An 18,493-nucleotide genomic window follows, 5' to 3' on the forward strand; every position below is an offset into this window, starting at 1 on the left:
TCATGGGCTTCCCTAGTAGCTCAGCTGGTGAAGAATCCACTTGCAATGTGGGAGACCTCGGTTCGATTCCTGGGTTGGGAAGATCTGCTGGAGAAGGGATAGGCTACCCACTCCAATATTCTTGGGCTTCCATTGTGGCTCAGCTGGTAAAGAAAATGCCTGCAATTTGGGAGACCTGGGTTCAGTCTCTGGGTTGGGAAGATATGCTGGAAAAGGGAACAGCTACCCACTCCAGTATCCTGGCCTGGAGAGTTCCACAGACTATATAGTCCATGGGGTCGCACAGAGTCAGACACAACTGAGTGACTTTCACTTTGTATTAATATTATTAAGCCAAAGAAATCACTTTAGTCATTTAGAACAGTAGCAACCAAATTTAAATTGGGTTTTGAAAGTGTTTTAAACTGTTCTTTCCTGGTTGGCTCATAAGTATCTCCTTGGGCACTAAGGCAGCAGAATGTTCCTAGTTTTTTTTTCTCTCAAATGGTTTTACCACATATTTTTGCTAGTACTGAGCCTGTGCCAGACTATGGACTTGAGATGCTAGTATATGCTTCTACCTTAAAGCAAGATTTGTTTCTGAGAAATAGAAGAAACCGACCAACCCTTTAGAAACAGCATGTTTTGCTTTTTTTTGTAAAGTCCATAGGCAGTTTTGACCTGCTTTTGATGTATTTATTTGAATGTTTATTCAAACAATATTAATGATTTGCTAAAACATGTTATCGGAGAAGGCAATGGCACCCCACTCCAGTACTCTTGCCTGGAAAATCCCATGGATGGAGTATCCTGGTAGGCTGCAGTCCATGGGGTTGCTAAGAGTCGGACACGACTGAGCGACTTCACTTTCACTTTTCACTTTCATGCATTGGAGAAGGAAATGGCAACTCACTCCAGTGTTCTTGCCTGGAGAATCCCAGGGACGGGGGAGCCTCGTGGGCTGCCGTCTGTGGGGTTGCACAGAGTCGGACACGATTGAAGCGACTTAGCAGCAAAACATGTTATAGGCTTTGAGCTAGATTCTCAGTTTGTTTACATGTAAGAGTTTGTGCTAACCTAGGAAGAGTGTCTATTTTGATGATAGTTGAAAAACAAAGGATGCAACATTATATATGCAGTTTGGTTACAGAAGTATATTTAAAAAAAAGCCTGAAAGTAAACAAGTCAAAATGTTATTAGGGTTCCCCTCCTTTTTAATGCATATTTATTGTAGAAAGTTTGGACATACCAATACACATGGATACGTGTGTAGATGTTTCAGTCCCACCCCCACCATCCCCTGCCCCCCACCATATAATCCTTAGTTGCCATGGGTTACTAAAATTGGAGAAGGTTTAATTTAGCATAGCCTTTTACCTCAAAGACAATGGCTTAACAGTGAAAGTTAAGCAGTCATTCAAGTGTATCTATAAATTTAAAAGCTTGTAGCAGTAAAACTGTGCTGGGAGAGATTTTTTTTTAAAAAAGGAATTTAAGACAGCTTCTGCATTGCAGGACCTTATGATCTGGCAAAGGAGAGTGTATAAATTTTAACAGACATAATCTGTAAAGCAGTCAAAATGACATTACTGGGCAGGAGGCGATGAAAGGTTGACTTTTGTATCAGGTGCTGTGGAAGCTCAGATCGCGGGAGATTGATCTGAAGACTCGGGTAGAAGGGAAGCTTGAGACACTGAGTGGCACCTGGAGGGAGATGAAGGCACAGAATAAGTGTGGGTTTACCTTTAAAACCATCCCTGCCTGAGTTAGGCATTCTTTCTAAAGGATTGTTCAGTGTTCAGTTTCTTTCTTATAGAGAAAACCCACAACCACAACTACAGCAACAAAACTGCTATTAATAGGGACTGACCTGGACAGAAGGCAGTAGAAAAGCGGACATTCTGGTCTGAGGGGAGAAGAGCAAGTTGAAGTTGGGAATAGGCAAGGCATACAGGAGACCCTTGCTTTGAGTTTGGGAATCTTTAGGATTCTTTTGCGAGCCCGGCTGCCTTTCCTCGGATATTATTAAAGAAACTGAACTGTGTAGATTTGAGTATTTGATGTTAAGATACCGATCTGTAAATCCCTTGAGTAGTAAGTATTTTTAACGTTTCAATACACCATACAGTTTTGTGTATAGTTTGAAAATATTGAATTGAATTGATAAAGAGAACTCTGAACTTTCTTAAAGGTGACTTGGGTGGGTTGGTGTTTTTTTTTTTAATCTCATTTAAAACCAAGTGCTTCTTTAAAAACTACTTTATAGCTGGGGAATATAACTTAGCAATACCCAAATTTATTTTCCACCTTCGACTTTTTGGAAGAGGGGCATACATGCCCAGGTATATGGATGTGTTCCAGTTTTTAATGTCTGCCTTGTAAAATAAGTTTAAACTGCTAGGAAAAGCCATTTCAAAAACATTATGAATCCCTTTCATCATTTTAAAAGAATAGATTGCTTTCAGAAGTAAGTAACTTACTCTACTCTGTATTGAATGCCTTGCGTTTCTTAAGCAAAAACAGGTTTGTAACACTGTGGAGGAAATAGTCTTAAAAATGGAGCACATATTCTTAAGTTTGGAGTTGATTTAGAACTTAATGCATGTATCGGTTCTTTTAGGAAGAAAGGTTAAAATGGATGAGGATCGAATGTGAGACCGTTGAAACGATTCTCAAGGTTTTCTGGCGCATGTGTGGTGGTATTGAACTCTTCAGTCCGGAGCTTCAGTTTGTGCCTGGTGCTGACCTAATGCTGTGCAGGAACACTCACCCCATCCCTTCACTCAGTTTCTCTGATTATCTCCACTTCCTGGGGAGTTTGCTTAGAACTGGGCAGGAGTGCTTGTTATTAGTATATTAGGCTACCCTGGCTACATGTAACAGGGTAGTTTTTGATACAAGATTTATGTAGAGATGAACTGAATGTTTGCAGGAGGCTAAAATTGTTTGCTGTGATTTTACCTAATCAAACTGGTGTGGAAATTATTGGGTTAGACAGTGAGTTAGGCTTGTAATAAATGAAATCTTGGTTAATATAGCCCTGAGCTTATTTGCCACACTGTAGCTTCCTAGTGCACATTCAGAGAGAGATCTGAGGACAGCGATGCACTCAGGTTCGCAGTTCTGGGTATGCTTGCAGGTGCAGGTGGTTCTCTTTGCTGGGAGGCCCTGTTAACGCAGAGATTTCTCGTCAGGTTCACGTGAAGATGGCAGACGAGGCTGTCTGCGTTGGCCCAGCGCCCACCAGTAAGAGCTACCTCAACATGGACGCCATCATGGACGCCGTCAGGAACACCAGGGCCCAAGCTGTGAGTCCCAATGAACCTTTCAGCTGTTTCATATGTAGTGAGAGGAACGCTAGAGTTTGTATTTTAAAAAAAGGGGAAAGAATGATCGAAAGTGCTGTTGCAGTTCATGTCACATGAGTGAAATGTGGCCGAATCCGCTACTGGGAGTCAGAGGCTTCGTGGCAACTGGCAGGGTTGGCCTCTGATCTCGCAGGTGGCTATTGGGTTCAGCTTTCACACCAGGGAGCAGTTTTAGTTCATTTCCAAATTTGCTAGGAGAAGGGGGAAAAAAAAAAAAAGAAATCCCAATTAGTTTTGAGTATTAACCCTTTCAGTGTGATAATAGTATTTTTTAAAAAAAAGTTTTGTAAATAAGATCCAAAAGACCCTGTCTTAAATTGTTTTAATCATTCAGAAATTATCTGTGCCTCCTTATACTTCCAGAAATAAAATTGCAGTTGGTAATTATTTGTTTTTTTTTTTTTTTGTCAATGGAATGTACATGATTTACATGGAGAAATTGGCAGTTCTCTCCATCCCCAATTCTGAATGAATGGAGTGGAATCCAAGGAAAAAAATAGTTTCTGATTGGCCATAGTGTTTTTTTAATATTGTTGCTGTGTGTGTGTATGTGTGTTTATCACAGAACTAATTACATATAATGTTGAAAACCTCTGCAGAGTTACCTGAAATTGGATAGAAGCAGCCAGTACCAGCAATTAGCCTGGAGTGTTCCAATTAGTGGGCACATTTCTTTTGGGAAAAAACCCAACAACTTTTACTAAGATGCCTGTTTGAAGAAAAAACTGAATTCATGAGCCCCTATTATAGATGTTATAATTTATTAGCAGAGTTAGTGAAGGTAAAACTCTGCTAACCTGTAAAGATAAAACTCTCTTAACTCTATAGTAAAACTATAGATTGCCAGAATACAATCTTCAGTTAAGTGTTTATATAAAATGAAATTGTTGGAGTGAAACTCCTCTCATATGATGTAGTAGTGTAAATTACTCTGTACCATGTTCATAAAGCTTAGTTTAACATGTAAAAGATCTCAGATGTGAAGATAGTTATGTGGCAGCCTGGATGGGAGGGGAGTTTGGGGGAGAGTGGATACATGGATATGTATGGCTGAATCTCTTTGCTGTCCACCTGAAACTATCACAGCATTATTAATTGCCTATGCTCCAAAATAAAAAGTTGAAAAAATAGATTAAACTTTAAAATTGAGGGGAAAAGATCCTATCTTTTTATACCAAGTTGATCATGTAATTGCAGAGAAAAAAACATTCAGGTAAAAAAAGAAATTTCAAATGCATAGATACTTCTAGATTAGATTATGATATTGGCTCACTTAGAAATTTGACATGTAGCAGAATTATTTTCCTAGAAATATGTTTAATACTAATAATAGGGTGGCTAAATTTATGTTTGGTCAAATTTACTTGGTTAGAACAGGATGGTAGAATTTAAGTTGTTGCAGTGTGGCTTGTGAGAGAGGAGAGCATGGAATGGTTGATTGGCTGAGTGGAATGAGGAGGGGAAAGGGGGCAAATATTAGAAGAAAAATCCAGACTATGGTGAAAAAGTAAAGCCAAATGTTGATTTCAGTTAGGTTTGATGAAAACTGATCATTGGGTAGTGGCTGAGTATGTTCATATTATCAGGAATAAAATACATTCGTTGGCTTAGTAGCCAGGGTGTTGGAAAGCAGCAGTTTTTCTGGTACTATAAAGGAAGGGGAGTTAAGAGTTTCTCGTCCATCTTGTGAAAGGTTTCCTTTAACATAACTCTTTGACCTACCATGTTTATGACCAAAGTTGGTCTCAGGAACAGTGGGGGAGTTTGGGTGGGGTTGACTAGCATAGCCAAGTGCAAGTGGGTAGGAAGGTGTGTATGTAGCTGGCTCTGACTGTGGTTAGGTCAGAAGCAGCGTGCTGCCAGTGATTTCTTGGCATTTGGGTTTGAACTGAGTTAGAGATATTCAGGATGTTAGAGAGGTCAGTAACCTTACTCGAGAGCCCTTGAACAATAAATGCATTAACCTTCTCTTTGTTTTGCTTATTATAAAGGTTTTGCAAATCGATAAAACTGAAAGTGCTTTTTGTTTTCATTTCTAAGGTACATCCAGGTTATGGATTTCTCTCAGAAAACAAAGAATTTGCCAAACGTTTGGTAAGTTTGTAGTTAGCGAGAAACTGTTAGCTTATAATTCAGAAAGCAGTGTGATGGTGTTGCTTTTGTAAACGTGGGTAGTGGTGAGTTATAGACTTTTAATTGACCCCAGAATGATTCTTTGAAAATAGTTTGGGAAAACTGAAGACTTATTCTAAAGTCTTGATTTGAAGAGTAAAAATGGAAAAGTTGTAAAATCATCATTACACATAATGAATGATACCTAGTTTTTTTACACATTGTGTGGACTTTGACTTTTAAAATTAAACATGTCAGACTTTTAGCTAAATATGTCAGCAGTCCAGTGATTTATTAATTATTGTACCATAAGCAGGAATGTGAAGCCAGAAGTAAGATTCTGGTATTTGTTCCTTTGCCTATTATGACATTTAATATGAAATCTTACTACTGCTTCTTTATTGTGGGAAAAGTTTTTTTTTTTTTTAATGATCTGAGTATCCTTCTGATACCATCATCCTGACTAGGCATGTGAACCTATATTTGCTATTAAACTGATTTTCCAAGTGTGTTTACATCTACATTCAAGATGGTACTGAAACCTTAGTTTTTGGGTACTAAAGTATGATATTGAATAATGCTTCAAGAAACTCCTTAGATCAGTTAGGTATTAAGTTAACTTAATATTTTAGTACATTATATTTTTTTCTGCAATATGCTTGTATTTTGTTCTTCTGTTGATTCAAAGTTACTTATGAATGCAATTACCATTTTGAAGATGTTATTGTTGTTCAGTCGCTAAGTCATATCTGACTCTGTGACCCCCATGACCTACAGCATGCCAGGCTCCCCTGTCCTTCACTATCTCCTGGAGTTTGCTCAAATTCATGTCCATTTAGTCAGTAATGCTATCTAGCCATCTTGTCTTCTGCTGCTCCCTTCTCCTTTGCCTTCAATTTTTCCCAGCATCAGGGTCTTTTCCAGTGAGTTGGCTCTTCACCATCAGGTGGCCAAAATATTGGAGCATCAGCTTCAGCATCAGTCCTTCCAATGAATATTCAGGGTCAGTTTCCTTTAGGATTGACTGGTTTGATTGCTTTGCAGTACAAGGGCCTCTCAAGAGTCTTCTCCAGCACTACAATCCAAAAGCGTCAATTCTTTAGCAGTCAGCCTTCTTTATGGTCCAGCTCTCACATGTCTACATGGTGACTGGAAAAACCATAGCATTGACTATTTTCACTTAAAATACATAAAGTTAATTGGGACAAATTTAAAGATCATAGAGTTCCAGCTCAGAATGATCTGTTTCAACCAATTTACTTTATAGATTAAAAACTAAGGCCTGAAGTTGTGACTTGAGCTCACAAAGACGGCTAATAGTAAGAAATGTCTGGAGAGGGCACACAAGGTATAGGTATCTGAGGGTCCAGATCTCCCAGGTTTTGTGCAGTATATCCACATTTTCCTGTTTATCACTTTTTGTTATCTTGTTTGAAATTTTGGCTGAGGTTCTGTCATTATGTAAGAAAATGATTTGAATATATTTTAAATGTATTTGTACAATATGACATATTTAAGTTTGTGTGAATGAGGAGTCTCTAAACTATGGTCCACAGGCCAAATGCAGCTGCGGTCTGTTTTTGTATTATAAATTAAGTTTTATTGTCACACAGCCTCGCAGCGATAACAGGTGAGTTGTCTGTGGCTGCTTCTGCTTTAGAACAACAGGGTTGCAGAGCTGTAGTAAAGACTGAATGGCCTGCAAATAAATATTTACAGTATGGCCCTTCATAGAAGAAGTTTGCCAGCTCCTGGTACAGAGGAGTATCTGAGTCTGGGAGAAGTGAAATGCTAATATGTTCATTCATGCATTTATGCAGTCATTAAAAAGGATTAGTTGATATCTTATGTTCAAGGCATTTAAGAACGATATAAAATTGCATCAGGTGTGTGTCCTGCTCATGAGTAGCTCACAGTCATGTTGTGAAAAATATGTCAGGTACTCACATGACTTCAGGGAGGAAAGTGTTATGAAGAAGTTCAGACTCTCTGTTAATGAGGATAAGATTGTGCCATTGGCCGTTTCATGTGAGAGAAAAGAGGAGAGAATGTGTGACTACCCTCCTTTCTCATTTATCTTTCTATTTTTATCTGCTCCATTTTCCTTTATCCATGCTATGCCTCAGCCAAGCCAGACAGAGCGCTGTTCCCAAACGTGGCTGGCTCTCCCTGTCCCATCCTTCCTACCACTGTCCTCAGTGGTCCCACCTGTCCCCTCGCTCCATGTCTCCAATGGCCACCTCCCTCTGAAGGCACAGCTCATGTTACTTCTACCAGAATAGCTTTCCATGTCCCCCTGGTGAGAGGGGGACTAATCTCCTTCCTCTGTCTTCTAGAGCATTGACATTTTCTTTCTTGATTTCTTACTTGGTATACCACCTTCCCTATTATGTTAAAATTGTTTCTCTATTTTAGTCTCTTAAAATAAGAAACTTGGTCTTCTCGTTCTTTGATTCTCTTTTATCACCTGATGATTTCTGTGTAGTAAGTTCAGTGAATGTTATGGAAAGATTCAGGAAATATTATTAGATGAAGAATCATAAAATAACCTGCAAGAAAACTTTCCTCCTGTGACAGAAGGGATGGTTTTGTAATGGGAAAGTGGTATTGCTGTGTGTTTTTATTCACTGTGAAGACATATCGTGATGATAACTAATCTTCTCTTTTTGTACATCATGGCAAGATTCTTACTTGGGATATAATTTTCCTAGCATTAAAACTTTTCCCATTGAAGTGTGCCATTCAAATTACTCCTTTTGAAATGTCTGGCTATAGCTGCCAAATTCTGTAAAAATAGCAGAATGACATAAAATTGCTTACTGATTTTGTTACTCATATCAACATTGTGTGGTTAGTGATTAGCCATTGAAATCTAATACTTATTATCTCAAATTGGGTATGTTAGAATCTGTTTTCCAAGACAGTGGTGATAGACTACTCTGTTGGTGACAACCTTTGGCAAGAAAGATGAGCAGAATGTAGAAAAGAAATTTTTAAGTTTAATTACTGCGGAGTTCCTTTTACTGTAATAGTGTGACTTATGTTTGAAATTTAATCAAATGTGGAGAGCCCCCCCCTGTTAATTTCTGGTTTTGTATTTGTTTTATTGCTGTTCAAAATCAGCATAATATTTACTTTGTTGATAGAAAAGATATTTGTTCTTTATCATCTTATACATTGTTTTTAGTTTACAGCTTTGAATAAAATGATTTCTTAATTTTTTTTCTGATTTATGCAATTTTTTTTTGCTTTAGAAAGTACCATGAATCAAATGTCAAAAGCATTCTAAACTTACATATTTTTTTATAAGGCTAAGTATTCTTTATGCTTAACTTACATGAAGTGAGATCGGATTATAGAGTATCCCTACTGCATATAATTTAAACAAAATCTTGTTTCAGCCCCTGGAAAGAGTGGTTTAAAGATTAAATGAGATTTAAAGAGATTTCCTGGGGCTTCCCAGGTGGCTCAGTTGGTAAAGAATCTGCCTGCCAATGCAAGAGATGCAGGTTTGATCCCTGGGTAGGGAAGATCCGCTGGAGAAGGAAGTGGCACTCTAGTATTTTTGCCTGGGAAATCCCATGGACAGAGGAGCCTGGCAGGCTACAGACCATGAGGTTGCAAAAAGTCAGACTGAGCACGCATTGAAAAGATTTCCTAGTATTCTGTTATCTTTCTGTTTTATATATATATATATTTTTTCATATTATCATATCATATTTTAATGCAGCACAACATTATAAGTTGCAGTAGTTGCCTTTATAAGAAATTCATGTTAGATTTGATAATTTGTGTCTCATGTATGGGTCTTAACCATGTGTTTAAAAGATAAGTGTATATATGCATATATACAGATAGTGCATTCTATCCACAATGCTCAGCAGTGAGGGTGGAGAGAGGAACTGTGGGAAGCAGTTGAGGTATGATGGTTGTATTTTTGTCTCTCTTTGTTGGAGACTTTTTAGTAAGATAGAGAGTATAACTTTCAAAAACAATAGTGAGATGGATTTTTAAAATCCATTGAATTAACCAAACATTTAAAAAATAGCTATAATATCCAGTGTAGACAATTGAACAGGAAGCGTCTTCTTGTTCATGGGAGTGTAAATTTTTTCAGCCTCCTTTTTCCTTTTTGTTCCAGAAATTTGCTAGGATTACCAAAATTTAAAGCTTATATATTCTTTGACTCAATAATTCCACTCTTAAGAATTTCACCTACAAAGATATACTTTAAAAATGTTCATTGTAAGGTTGTTCATAGTAGCAAGTTTTGGAAATAGCTCAATTTTTTTTCCTTTAAATTGAAGAGAATAACATCTACTCTGTAGGGTTGTTGTAAAGGTTAGAAACCACGTGTATAACGAACTTAGCACAAAGTCCGCCATTACCAGGCAGATCACCTTATCATTATAGGTGTTAGTCATTATTACTTTAGTCAATAGAGCTATTAAAGAGTTTTCTTTTTTTTTTTTTTGAGAATGAGATAGTTAATATTAGCATTTTTTGGGAAATCTGATATTATTTTCATGTGTATTTTGTGAGTTTAGGTGTTTTTCCTGTTGAGATTAATAATCTGATAATAATATATTCCTGTACACACATGCATGATTCTGTAGTCTGCAAAATACTTTCACCTTGACCTATATGATTTCATTTAATTCATGCAACCATTTAACAAAAAGAAATCTGAGACTCAGATGCAGTGATAGGCCAGCAATCACACTCTATTGGTAAGGAACAGAATCAGGACTTGACCTCAGTGGGATGAGCATAAGTACATAGAGCTTAAAAAAACCCTGTACCGTGAGTTGCTTAGTTGAAAAGCGTCACAAGCCAAACACTGAAGACCAGATACCTGTAGGGAATTTAGCCAGAACACACAGAAATCTGTTCCCCCAGTTTATAATAACAGAGGTAGCACACGATCAGCTTGTGTAGATAGAAATTTGAAGAAACCCTTTTGCAAGGTCATAGGTCTTCAGTTGCAAGATTGTAACCCACAGTGTGTAGGAATTGTAAAGTGTGTAGTAAGTACTTGGCAACTGATACTAAAATTATAAAGTTAGCAAGTTTGCCAATGACTTTAATAATATTTTTGTTCTTAAAATGTTAAGAGTGCATTTAAAATAATCCATTTTATGCCCTGTTCACTCATATTTGAAAAAAAATTTTTTTTGAGTAGAAAAAAAAAAGCAAAGACCTTGCAAACCCAAAGTTGTTTTATAACTCTTATTTTATCTACATAGGTTGTGATGTGCATAGCTCATGGAAGTATGTTTTGTGTGTGACTTTATTATGTATGTCATGGCTTAAAAAGGTTAATACTACACTGTATTTTATAGACATCTAATTTTAACTACATAGCTGCTCTTAACATTATTAGAAATTTCTGTTTTGGACACAGGTCTATGATTTTACTATACTAAAATAAAAAAGTTTTGAGAATGTAACTTCTTAAGAAACTTAAGTCACATGTATACATTGAAAAGGAAGGTTTCTTCTATCTGTGAATGTCTGACCCCAGCCCCTAGTTTAAATCCCCTGCTGCTACCAAATGTGTATTCTTCTAGAGTGCATGCATGCATTTGTGTTAGCCTGGAGAATTTGCTTATAAATTTGTTATACAGGGCACTCATATTTGCTGAAGTAAGATTTTGTTTGTTTTTAAGAAGAGAAGTGGGGCTCCCCAGGTGGCTCAGTGGTTAAGAATCCACCTGCCAATGCAGGTGCTATCCCTGGGTTGGGAAGATACCCTACAGGAGGCCATGGCTACCCACTCCAGTGTTCTTACCTGGGGAATCCCATGGACAGAAGAGCCTGGCGGGCTACAGTCCATGGGGGTTCCAGAGTCAGACTCGACTGAGCCAGTAAACTAACAAGAAAAGAAGTGGCACAGAAATTTTCTTCCCTTCCCCCAGACTTTTAGAAATAGATGTGGAACACCTACACTGCAACGTTCCTACTTAATCTTTCTGACAATGTGTGGTATCTTATGATTTATATCAAAGAGAACAATCTCAGAATAAGTGCCTTGCCCAGTGTCACATAGCCTGAAAATGAGAGCTTCAGTTCAGTTCAGTTCTGTTGCTCAGTCGTGTCCGACTCTTTGTGACCCCATGAATCACAGCACACCAGGCCTCCCTGTCCATCACCAACTCCCGGAGTTCACTCAGACTCAAGTCCATTGAGTCCGTGATGCCATCCATCCATCTCATCCTCGGTCGTCCCCTTCTCCTCCTGCCCCCAATCCCTCCCAGCATCAGAGTCTTTTCCAGTGAGTCAACTCTTCCCATGAGGTGGCCAAAGTACTGGAGTTTCAGCTTTAGCATCATTCCTTCCAAAGAAATCCCAGGGTTGATCTCCTTCAGAATGGACTGGTTGGATCTCCTTGCAGTCCAAGGGACTTTCAAGAGTCTTCTCCAACACCACAGTTCAAAAGCATCAATTCTTTGGCACTCAGCCTTCTTCACAGTCCAACTCTCACATCCATACATGACCACAGGAAAAACCATAACCTGAAAATGAGAGCATAGTATCTTACAAAAGTCTTTGTTAATCCCAGTCTCAGTAAATGTTGTGAACTGCTTCTAAGATGAACTGGAACTAGATGGAATTGTTAGTGTTTTGTTTTGAATTGACTGCTTTGGCTGGCACCTATTTTAATGGAAACTGTTTCTCTTTTGACTCCCTGTCCCCCCTCTAATTGGTGTACCATTGTTAAGGTCTAAAATCAGAATATTTCTTTTGGTTTTCTGATCTCCTGAGCTAGGATGCCAGTGAAAGTAACTCTTGGCTTGGATTTGGTGTTACAGGTAAAGTGAGTTGGGAGAAACTACAGAACAGTCCCGGATGTCCGCATCCTCTCAGGGATCTTCTGTTGAATTCGCAGTGTCTTCCTGAATTTAGAGGAGAGATCTGGTGACTGTCCTTCATAACGGACTGTGTGTGGGACGTTTGAGGACATGGTTGAGAATGCGCTGGCTCAGAATTCAGCTTCGGAAAGATGATACAGCCTAGAAATGCTCTAAATCAGATGCCTGAGAAGGAGAAATCTTCTGTTTTTAGGGAGTCTTTAGGGCAGATTCGTTTAGAGTTGTGGGGCTTGGGGGTGATTTCAGTAGGAAGGTTTCTTTCTCCCTTTGGCTTGAGGTTAAAACAGTTGGAATTTTATACTCACACTTTGCTCCGCCCTCTCCTTTCTGTCTGCTTGCTTGCTGGTATTACCACCGTCTGGAGTCCGCGTTCAAGTTCTTACTCTGCTGGTTCGGAGCTCTGTGATCTTGGACAAGTTGCTCAGTGTTTGATTTGAAAGACTGATGTCCCGTGCTTTCTGTTGGCAGGGTTTGGTTTTCTCCATCTGACTCATGTCTCTTGTGGCCAGCCTGTAGTCACGCCACGCTTTTTCAATCCTTCTGATCATCTGTATTTTTTAATTGTAGTGTTTGGCCTTATAAAGTTTTTGGTTGGCCTCAGTCTTATTTTCTTTAAAGACAGCTTTTTTTTAGAGATATAATTTATATCATAACACTCACCCTTTTATAATGTAAAAACAAGTTATATAACTATTGCCACTATGTAATTTCTGTAGAATCTATTACCATTTAATAAATTACCATTATGACTGGGTTTATGTCTAACATTTTATAAAATTTTGTGATTATCTCCTCTTTCTCCATCTTTCCTGTCTTCTTTGGATTATTTTATTTTCTGGAATTCCATTTTAAATTGTTCAGTGGTTTTCCTAGGGATTACAGTATACGTCCTTACTTTATATGGTCTACTTAGACCTAGTACAGTATTATGCCATTTCATGTACAATGTAGAAATTTTGCAGTCTCATAGCCCACTATTTCCTTCTTTCCATCTCCATTCTCTGTGTTGAGTTTTCATATGTGTTTCATCTGCATATGTTATAAACTCCATGGGAAAAATGTCATAATTTTCCCTTTAAATGTTTTTTGAAGTGAGTTAAGACATTTCCTTCATTAATGACCCAAATAGCATTCATTCACTTGAAATTAACACTGATTTTTGTTTTTGTTCTTTTTGTTTTGGTTATGTAGAAGAATTATTAAGTTCATTTTTTATTATATTTAAATGTGGTAAAATATACATAACATAAACTTTACCTTTTTGTCCGTTTTTAAGTGTACAATTTGGTGGTATTAAGTATGCTTATTGGTACACTGTCTAACTATTACTACCTTCATCTCCAGAATTCGTTCATCATCCAGAACTGAAACTCTCCACCCATTAAATAGTAACATTCTGTTTCCCCTACCCCTCCTACTTTCTGTCTCTGAATTTAACTTCTCTGGGTAACTCTAAGTGGAAAGAAAGAAAGAAAGAAAGAAGAAAAGTAAGAAAGTGAAGTCGCTCAGTTGTGTCCAACTCTTTGCGACCCCATGGACTGTAGCCTGTCAGGCTCCTCCGTCCATGGGATTTTCCAGGCAAGAGTGCTGGAGTGGCTTGCCATTTCCTTCTCCAGGGGATCTTCCCAACCCAGGAATCGAACCTGGGTCTCCCACATTGCAGGCAGACGCTTTTATCATCTGAGCCACCAGGGAAGCTAGTAGAATCATACAGTATTTGTCCTTTTGTGACTGGCTTACTTCACTTTAGCATAATGTCTTTACTCCATCCATGTTGTAGCATGGGTCAGGATTTGTTTCCTTTTGAAGGCTGAATAATAGTCTGCTGTATGGATATATACCACATTTTGTTTATCCATTGTCTGTTGATTATTACCCAATTGGTACATGAGTAGAAGGTAGAAATTACCCTTTTTAGTTTTTTTGTACCATTCAAGAAGCTTTCAGTACAGGTCTGTTAACTATTCTTTAGATGAGAGAAGTTGCTGAATTAAAATTTGGAATTTTGAAAATAGAAAGGGTATTTGTGAAGCCTCTCTGTAGTATACTGTTGTAATGCAATTTTTAACATAGTAACCTTGTGATCTCTATTTTTATCCATTTATTTGTAACTCTTATACTTAAAATTTAGTGGAGAATATTGTTGTTCTCATGAAGGTAATAGATAGAGGATTTTGTGGGACTAAATGAAGTAACATTAATTATCATGGTTACATATAGTTAATGATTCTTGCTGCCCCACATACATTCTAAAATTAGGCTTTTCAGTACATGCTTTCTAAAAAGGGGCAAAGAGGCAGAAATAATGAGATGATTCTGGGGCTTTGTTTTCTGACTGGACCTTATCTAAAGATACTGTTACAAAGTTTTTGAAGTGCCATACTGAAAACAGTGTGTGACATGCTAATTTGCCTAAGCAGAGAGTGTTCCTTTCTTGTGTGTGTGTACTTCCCAACATGCTTAGGGCATGTCTGCAAATGTGTGCACTTTCTTAGCTTTTTATTCAGCCCTTCACATAGGAGTTGGTTATTGAATGCAGTTTTTTAAGAGAAATAACCTTAATGACCCAAGTCAAATCCCTTATGATTATTCAGTGGAACTGACAAATAGATTCAAGGGATTAGATCTGGTAGACAGAGTGTGGCTGAAAAACTATGGACGGAAGCTTGTAAGATTGTCCAGGAGGTGGTGATCCAAACCTCACCAAGGAGAAATGCAGGAAGGCAAAGTGGTTGTCTGAAGAAGTCTTACAAATAGTTGAGAAAAGAGAAGCAAAAGACAAAGGAAATAGAGAAAGATATACGCAACTGAATGCAGAGTTCCAGAGACTAGCAAGGAGAGATAAGAAAGACTGCTTAAGCGAACAATACAAAGAAATAAAGGAAAACAGTAGAATGGGAAAGACTAGAGATCTCTTCAAGAAAATTAGAGATACCAGGGGAACATTTCATGCAAAGATGGGCTCAATAAAGGACAGAAACGGTAAGGATCTAACAGAAGCAGAAGAGATTCAGAAGAGGGGGCAAGAATACATAGAAGAACTGGGCAAAATAGTGACCATGATGTTGTCACTCACCTCGAGCCAGACATCCTGGAGTGTTTAGTCAAGTGGGCTTAGGGAGCATTGCTAGGAGCAGAGCTAGTGGAGATGGTGGAATTCCAGCTGAGCCGTTTCAAATTCTGAAAGATGATGCTGGTAACGTGCTTCACTCAGTATGTTAGTAAATTTGGAAAACTCAGGAGTGGACTGAGAAGAAGACTGGAAAAGGTCAGTTTTCATTCCAGTCCCAAAGAAAGGCAATGCCAAAGAATGTTCAAACTACCATACAGTTGCACTCATTTCGCATACTGCCAAAGTAATGCTCAAAATCCGTCAAGTTAGGTTTCAGCAGTAGGTGAACTGAGAACTTCCAGATGTACAAGCTGGATTTAGAAAACAGGAAGCAGAGATTTTGAATTGCCAACATCCATTGGATTAGATTGCAGAAAAAGCAAGGGAATTCCAGAAAAACATTTGGTTCATTGATCACAACAAACTGTGGAAAATTCTTAGCGATAATAATACCAGACCACCTTACCTGTCTTCTGAGAAATCTGTATGCAGCTTAAGAAGCAACAGTTAGAACCAGACATGAAACAATGGACTGATTCCAAATTGGGAAAGGAGTATGTCAAAGCTGTATATTGTCATCCTGTTTATTTAACTTCTGTGCAGAGTACCTCATGAGAAATGTCAAGTAGATGAATCACACGCTAGAATGAATTGCTGGGAGAACTATCAACAGCCTCAGATATGCAGATGATACCACTTTAATGGTGGAAAGTGAAGAGGAACTAAAGAGCCTTTTGATGAAGGTGAAAGAGGAGAGTGAAAAAGCTGGCTTAAAACTGAACATTCAGAAAGCTGAGATCATGGTATCTGGTCCCATCACTTCATGACAAATAGATGGGAAAAAAGTGGAAATGGTGACAAATTTTATTTTCTTGGGCTCCAAAATCACTGGTGACTGCAGCCACGAAATTAAAAGATGCTTGTTTTTAAATCAAAATATTTCCTTATAAGTACAGTGGCTGAGAAATGTAAAACATAATTTTTTCTAATGATATGCTATTTCTCTGGTTGTGATTCAGTTGCTAAGTCATGTCTGACTCCTTGAGAGCCCATGGACTGCAGAACACAGTTTTCTTTTTAAAAGAAAACCTATGACAAACCTAGACAGTATAGTAAAAAGCAGAGACGTTACTTTGCCAGCAAAGGTCTGTCTAGTCAAAGCTATGGTTTTTCCAGTAGTCATGTATGGATGTGAAAATCGGACCATAAAGAAGGCTTAGTGCTGAAGAACTGATGCTTTTGAACTGTGGTGTTTGAGAAGACTCTTGAGAGTCCCTTGGACAGCAAAGATATCAAACCAGTCAATCCTAAAGGAAATCAACCCTGAATATTCATTGAAAGGACTGATGCTGAAGCTCCAATACTTTGGCCACTTGATGTGAAGAGCTGCTGCTGCTGCTGGTAAGTCGCTTTAGTCGTGTCCAACTCTGTGTGACCCCATAGATGGCAGCCCACCAGGCTCCCCCGTCCCTGGGATTCTCCCCAAGAACACTGGAGTGGGTTGCCATTTCCTTCTCCAATGCATGAAGGTGAAAAGAGAAAGTGAAGTCGCTCAGTCGTGTCTGACTCTCAGCGACCCCATGGACTGCAGCCCACTAGGCTCCTCTGCCCATGGGATTTTCCAGGCAAGAGTACTGGAGTGGGGTGTCATTGCCTTCTCTGTGATGCGAAGATATAACTCATTGGAAAAGACTCTAATGCTGGGAAAGATTGAGAACTTGAGGAGAAGAGGGGAATAGAGGATGGGATAGTTAGATAGCATCACTGACTCAGTGGACATGAGTTTGAGCAAACTCTGGGAGATAGTGGAGGACAGACCATCCTGGCGTTCTGCAGTCCATGGGATCTCAAGGAGTCAGACGTGACTTAGCAACTGAACCACAACCAAAGAAATAGCATATCATTAGAAAAAATTATGTGTTCCATTTCTCAGCCACTGTACTTATAAGGAAATATTTTGATTAATAAATATCGATGCCATTGTTGATTACAACAATAGAAGAGTACAAGCAAAACAACTGTGATCATGATGTGAATTGATAAGATTTCTACCTTTAGCAATTTAACTTTTTTGAATATGTATTGTGTGCCAGGCAGTGTTCCAATCACTCTATGTGTACTGAGTCTCTTGCTTTCATAACAGCCCTACCGGTGGATAGTACTGTTTTTATGTGTAGTACTGTGAATTTATGCAGATTGCTCAGCTAGCTCTTAGTAACTGGGCAAGGATTCAAGCCCAGGCATCACCTACCCTCCTATCTTCAGGGCTGTAGAAAAGATTATACAACTTGTTACAGAGCAAAACAAAACCTTTACAAGTTTTCAACTCTTCTTTTCCTCACTCATCATTATGTTTTCCTTGCCAGACTATGTGTGCTGTCTCAGTTGTATCCAACTTTGTGACCCCATGGACTGTAGCCCCCCAGGCTCCTCTGTCTGTGGTATTTCCCAGGCAGTACTACTAGAGTGGGTTACCATTTCCTTCTCCAGGGGATCTTCCTGACCCAGGGATGGAACCCGCATCTCCTGCCTTGGCGGGCAGATTCTTGACCACTGAGCCACCGGGAAACTATATAATTTAATAATTATGATTTTGTTAGTCCTGTTGATCTAAAGCTTATCTAAAGAGTTCTCCGCAAAAGTTAAACTTTTCTCCTGAAAGCTGGAAGTGAGGAAAAGAAGCAGTTAAAATAAGAAAAGCATATAGGAAAAAAAGAAATGGAAAGCAACGGTTGTAGTTTGTAGCGGAGTCTGTGGTGTGGAGGTCCTGGTTGGGCCAATGTGTGGCAGCTACCTCAGCCACCGAGAACACCCATGTTGGCTGACTCCCTTTTCAGATGTCTTGGCCAGTATTGTTCTAGTGATAGGGGTATGTGGGTCTTAGCAGCTGTAACAAAATTTGGTAGAGGTTAGAAACAGCATTGAGGGTGAGGAAACTACAGATACTGAAAGATAATCGAGGAATAAGAAGAGATAGAAAATAATCCTTCCGAGTTGTCAAAAATAACCAATAATGCAGAAGTATATATCCTCTAGAAGGTACGCAATTG

General features: G+C 38.6%; 1 protein-coding gene across 1 annotated transcript in view; it reads left to right on the top strand.

The window, feature by feature from the left end:
* PCCA (propionyl-CoA carboxylase subunit alpha) overlaps positions 1-18,493 on the top strand; it is a 378,264-nt gene that overhangs the window by 59,371 nt on the left and 300,400 nt on the right. Inside the window, exons 5-6 of the mRNA XM_069601951.1 lie at positions 3,174-3,287; positions 5,388-5,441. Coding sequence (XP_069458052.1) covers positions 3,174-3,287; positions 5,388-5,441 — 168 coding nt within the window. The remainder of the gene's footprint in view (positions 1-3,173; positions 3,288-5,387; positions 5,442-18,493) is intronic.

This window comes from Ovis canadensis, chromosome 10, assembly GCF_042477335.2.
Source record: "Ovis canadensis isolate MfBH-ARS-UI-01 breed Bighorn chromosome 10, ARS-UI_OviCan_v2, whole genome shotgun sequence".
NCBI lineage: Eukaryota > Metazoa > Chordata > Mammalia > Artiodactyla > Bovidae > Ovis > Ovis canadensis.